Source organism: Branchiostoma belcheri, unplaced genomic scaffold, assembly GCF_001625305.1.
Source record: "Branchiostoma belcheri isolate BF01 breed outbred unplaced genomic scaffold, Haploidv18h27 scaffold25, whole genome shotgun sequence".
Classification (NCBI taxonomy): domain Eukaryota; kingdom Metazoa; phylum Chordata; class Leptocardii; order Amphioxiformes; family Branchiostomatidae; genus Branchiostoma; species Branchiostoma belcheri.
In genome coordinates, this window is record NW_017803854.1 from 162,047 (window position 1) to 168,446 (window position 6,400).

The 6,400-nt window shown below is 42.8% G+C and overlaps 1 protein-coding gene across 1 annotated transcript in view; it reads left to right on the top strand.

The window, feature by feature from the left end:
* The window catches only part of LOC109471345, a 12,629-nt gene extending 12,116 nt beyond the window's left edge, over positions 1-513 (top strand). Inside the window, exon 12 of the mRNA XM_019770634.1 lies at positions 192-513. Coding sequence (XP_019626193.1) covers positions 192-330 — 139 coding nt within the window. The 3' untranslated portion in view covers positions 331-513. The remainder of the gene's footprint in view (positions 1-191) is intronic.
* Positions 514-6,400: the final 5,887 nt, after the last annotated feature.

Sequence of the window (6,400 nt, forward strand, 5' to 3'; positions counted from 1 at the left end):
GGGGGGGGGGTGTCTGGTGTTTGGGAGGTCAGATTTGGCTTTGTGTGACAGGGGCTTAAAGGACAGCCTCTCCTGCTAAAGTACGGTCTAAATTCATATTAAATGGATTAAAGTCCTAGTGTCATATGCGCACAAGATTTACATAACATTCACATAAAAAGGAAAAATTATCTCTCATGTTTTTCCTCCAGGAGCAGCCGCTGGCAGAGTCAATTCACCCGACTGGGCGAGAAGTCAAATGACGTGAAGACGGCCTGTATTGACTACATCAGGAAGGACAACTCCGTTCGTGGGATAACCGGAACTACGGCCAGGCTCAGTCTTGAGTAGAACATCTAGACAACGGTAACGTAACCATTCGTGGATGATCTGTGACACAAAGCAACGTAATCAATGTGAACTATGTTTTTACAGCCTGAAACGTTTGAATAATAGTAGTAGAAAGCCATTGTTGAGTCACACGAACGAAAGAGTTGTTGTAGTCACAGTTGTTTGAATGAAATATTGTAACAGAAGGAGTTATGAGTGGGCTATTATTGTTTGGTGGTGGGTAGGTGTTTAATTTTGTGACATAACTATATCTTGATTACTTTGCATTAAATTGTTGACAGCAATGGGTCCAGCTATGCTTGAGGTGCACGTCCAACAAAGTTTAAAAGTTTATGTCGCTTAAAGAATGATTTAAGTAAATATTGAAAAGACCCAGACACAGCAATGTTATAGAGTGTCCTACCATTGCAAAATAGAGTAATCATTCTGGCAGTTTATAATCATGTCTATTCTTCTGCAAAAATTAACACAAGATATTGATAAGGACACGTAGGTTTGCTGTGGTTTTTATCAAGTCATGAGATGACATAGAATAGGATCTAGATATTCTTTATGATGCATGGTAAAAATCTATTTTGATCTGTGTTTGGTGTCTTCTTTTCCAATGTAATATGTTATTCAGAAGTATTTTGTTAACTTTGTGTTTGACAAACCTACTACAAACCTACTAGAATTGAAGATGCTTTGGTTTGTCTGTGCTACATTGTGAACGGTAGTTGCTTACCACTACCTAGCGTAAAATCAGCTTGATTGTGTGTTTAACAAGGTTTATAGCAAAATCAAATTTATTCAAGAACACTCTTAATGGCATCTCCTTCAACTTCAATTCAAACTACAGGGCCTAACCTAGTGTAAGAAACAGTTTTGAATAATTGCAATAATTGTGAATTTTCAGCGTAAGCTCTTTGTGTACTTGAAGCTTTCTTATCGTTGCTTTTTAAAAAGATTCCTTGCATATGTGTTGTTGAAAGACATGTTGGCCAGTCAACAGTGACATATGTACAATGTATGTTTTTTTTTCACAAACGATCCATTGATCACCCGCATACATGTATAGTCAGGGGGCGATGCATGCTAGAACTTGGGTGAATAATGTACCAGAGAATGTAGACAGCTTTGGGAGGGCCATCTATCTTGCTTGAGTGAAGAGCAAATAAAGGTTTAAACGCATCACCATGTCTGTGTGCTCTGTGAGTTTTTGTTGATACGCATAATTATATAACATTAAGTTATAAAAAGAAGCAGGAAATAGGGATTCAATCGCAAATTAAAGATACGCGTGATAAAACGTACTACTTTGCCTGTTTGACATTTGAAGTAACAAATTACTTTTTACCGTCGGAATGCTATGATATACTGTTATCCGATGGGACATACATGTGACCAATGTTGAGTTCCAATCTTTGAATGAGAGAAACAATATTGGTTATTCAAGACGTCATTGGGTCAAAGTAGTACCTACCTGTGCAGGTGTCAGCGGTGTGAAATTTTGTCAGAATAACGTTTGTTTAGTGAACGTGCGGGTCAACAGGCCTGCACAGGGCACCCCTGGTTTGCCATAAGATGATGTCAAGTATGGGCTTGTGACGCCCACTTTGAAATGGCGCCCTGCGGAGGTGACATGAACTGCAGCCCGCTCACCGCAAAAGTGTAAAAATGATATGGCGGATTTATACCCGAACTGTAAAATCGTCACAAAACCCGACATATTCCAATACCACACAACACAATTTACACAGGGCTGACGCTAACATGAGACTTTCTACCCAGTCTTCAAGAAGATTACGCTCCGTACAATTTTGTATACCCACGTAATAGACCCGGGGGTCGCCTATCATACTGTATTCTGCGACCTTGATTGAACTATCGTGCCGGAAATGAGATTATCTGGGCGCCATTTTGGATAGGTCAGAGGTCACGTTATTATTAGAAGTTGTGATTCAGTTTCCCTGAAGAACACAAGTTTCGATTTTTAGTAAAAAAAAAATCTGGGTTTCCAGAAATGAATTAAGGTACAGGTGTGGTTCTCTCTTTTGTGTGTTATTTTTCATTACTTGGCACGTAGTTGTTGTTGTAAATTGTTAGGCAACTTGAAACCACTTTGGTTGATGCATCAAAATCAAGCGTTACCACACCATAGTGAACCAACTTGAGGTTGTCAGCAATCTACAAAACCTTTTGACAATTATCACTCATGATAACGCGAATATTGATTGCAGTGCAACGTACTGCACCTGCACGAAACCCGTAATGTATTGTGCATAGCGCTTCGGCAGAACGTGTCATATATAAGGTCTCCGTCTGTAGGTTCCAAATGTTATGTTGGAAAAGATATCAACTGCAACAGGCAAAATTCTGATGCAACGTTGACCAAAAGTCTAACGAAAACCGTGAAAAATCCAGGTTTCACACAGGTGCGGTACGTTAGAACTGCTGACGTGCTTTCACAGCCGATGTTTACGGATACGCATCCGGGATAAAGGAAGGTACCTGCGCAGGCCACGTCAGCTCTATAGCCAGCAAATTTCACTCGGCACCTTCATTTCTACCCCACCGGGCCTTTCGTCTTCTGCGGAACAGACGCCAGCAAGAGTCAGTTGTTCTCGAGTCCGGTCAGATCAAGGTAAGCCAACCGGTATCGTCCATTCCATACTTTCTTTAATCATAGCCTGATAATAACAGTAACAGTGGCCGCACTACATGCTACGTCCCGTCTCACATAGATTTATTTTCACTTGCTGCAAACAACATGCGAATTTTCCCATTGCCCTACACGGCCTTTCGTTCGCCCTGCCACACTTCTAGGATGAGATCTATCCTTGTTTATGTTAAGCCTTTGTTCTCTGCAACTGCTCTGAACTTTGTTCTCTATCTTACCTTGTCAACTCAGAAGAGTACCGAGGTTGGCTACGCGCCCTCAGAGGTGACGTCAGCGGTAGGGTAATGAGACAAAGAAACAAACTAGACCGATTGCTAGTACACACAGAGCGATACAGAAACAGTCCAACCCCATTCTTAACCAGTCTGCTTAACAATAGTGTGTAGAAGAATCTTTTATTCAATCATGTATTGGAATGATGTAAGTGACTATGATTGTAATACTGATTTTATATTGTCCCGAGGTTTTATTACCATAGACCTAACTAATTTAATATGTCGATTGTGATTTTAGACAATAATACTGTGCTAGTTTTATTTCTCTATGTATCTGCACGAACACACAATTTAGCCCTGCGGGCTGCCAGCCGTTTATTTAAAATAAACCAATAATAAATTGAGCCTCAAAGTCTTTAAACACAGCTTGAAACAGGAACACAAAATGTCCATAATTAAATCACTTGAAGATGGCACAATATTTGTGCATTGCTTGTGAGTTGTGACTTGCTTCGGTGTATCAAGAAGGTCTTATCTAGGTTGGTCAGAGGTTTCGTAATTATCTCTTCACTTGAATTCGTAGTTGCTCGAGGGTGCGGTGGCTTGGCACAGCACCTGTGCCACGTGCGTTAACAGTTCCCTATCTCTCAGTCGCAGTTTTCCCAAAAATGAAAGTTTATCCTATTAGCGTAGCCTACCTCTCGAGGTACTATCCGCATATCTAGAATAATCGTCATAATCAGAAATTCACAATGACAATGCGGATGGAGAGGTAATTGTAAATAAATAGGAAAATGACAGACTGAGGCCGTGTTTAAGTGGAATCACCCAAACCGCGATTCGGGTAACTCACATCTGGTCCACGTGCCACACACTCCTGTGAAACCGTGTCCGTTCACAATTCGCTTGAGCTACATTTATTGCTGTTTGATGATAACACGCAAGGTGGCGTGTTATTAATCTCAGAGGTCAACGACCTGCTTGCTGATGCCCCCCTCTCAACGTATCTCGGCCGAATGCCGACGTGATCCCTCCAGAGGCGGTGAAGTTCTCCCTAGAACGGACACATTATTTGACCATTACTGCTCTTTAAGTTGCTGCCACGTAAAAGTTGGTATTGCATATAAAAAAAGAAATATCACCACGTAATCCATGACCAGGCGAAGTTACATTGAAATCACATTGCGTTCAGACGCAAATCGCAATGCGGGAAAACCGATTCGGAACCACCTCTAGAAGTGGCTTGGGATCGAGGCGCTTTCAATGTGATTTCGGAGCGTTCACATGGAGCCACTTGAAACCGGCTTCGGGGTAAACCACATGTAAACCGCCTTGGGTGATTCCACTGAAACACGGCCTGAGTGAATAATCATTATTTTTTATCCGCATTATTTTATGTACATGTAGCCCGGATATGCAGCATCCGTAATCATTGTTGTTTATTGCTCAGTCTGTTACAACATTAATGTAAAACAATGTTGCGGACGGTTCGTCCAGGCCAGAGTTTATTTTGTGACCTTTTCACAAACATACCATCGCAGCAGCCTTACATGGCTGAATTGGGGCATGGGAGTAGTGTATGATGGACAATTTGTGTGTATTTGTGCGTAACATGTGGATGTGGAGCAGTGGGTGTGACTTGTATGAAAGGTCATTCAGGAGTCATTTGGCACGCGTCACAGGAGGTCGTGTATCATTATTTATTAAATAATAGGTAGTTGCGCAAGAAAACCCGAACGGAAAACACATGTTATCATCTGCTCCACCTCAGAGCTCCCAACGTGTTTTCTAAAAACGGACGACGGGAAAACAAAACCATATACTGTAAGGGTACTAGGTGGCCAATATAAATACTGCGAAATGAGCAGGAGGCTCTCAAATATTACATAAGGTCGCCACTTAACGTGCAACGTCATTCTTATAAAGATTACCAACCATACCGCACGCGTGTGACGTCTGTGGTAGACGGTTTAGTCGAAAAGCAAACTTTGCACGTCATCGCGACACGATACACGGAGACGTGGAAGAAGTTTCTTCAGGAGAAACTCGAGAGCATGGACACCGAGCCAGGAACCTATCGATCAGCTGACATATTTGACGACACCGACGACCCCGGTTGGGCGTCGGAGGCAACGACAGAACATGAAATCGATCGTCAGATGTCATAAGAGATTTGCTTAAACGGAGACAGAATTTCAACCCCGTTGGATGACGAGCCTTCAGCAGAGGATTGGCACCCCAGAGGCAGCTACCCAACACCCAACCCGACTTGCTGTGATTCAGAACCACAAGAAGCGTGCTGCTCTCGGTGACACTCTGTCAAGCGGAGAAGAAGACGACATCGTGTGGACCCCTCGACCTCCACAACGTCTCCGCGTGACCTCTTCACAAACCACCCCCAGTGCGCCACATTGAGGGTGGCGCGCCGCAAATACGCTACAAACTGTCCATCATATACCACTATCATCCCATCTTATTTCAGCAGGACGATGGCTGACGGGAACGACATCGACGGAGTTTTAGACCTTACTGGTAGGGCCCAGGGCAGTTTGAGCCAAAACATCGAAAAGCTGAAGAAGCTGATGATGCACAGTGATGAATTCAAGAAAGTCGCTAAATACTTTGATAAGGTGCCAGAATGGTCTTCAGAAGAAGGCAGAAACTTCTTCGAGATGATGAAGCACATCAAACTTGCCTGTGACAGGTAGGGTGCCTGACGTAATGCTTCCTGAAATATACATTTATCACTAAAATCAACCCTACTAACAGACCTTAGAGAAGACCTCTTCTAATTTCGCTGATAAGTAAAAACGTTTGCATGTGCATATGCTATCTGTGCGACGAATCTGTATATAATTCCACACACACACACACACACTCGCAGAGAATCACACACATACATGTACACACACACGCGCGCACACACACACACAGACACATACACACATACATATCATACACACACACACACACACACACGCACGCACACACACACGTCCTCGCGCACACACGCACACACACACGCACGCGCGCGCGCGCACACACACAGACACATACACACATACATATCACACACTCACACACACACACACACACACACACACACACACACAAAACTCTTACACAAGCACATAAATATGCGAACACACGCATGTAAACACACACGTGCACATTCCCACAAACACATATATATATA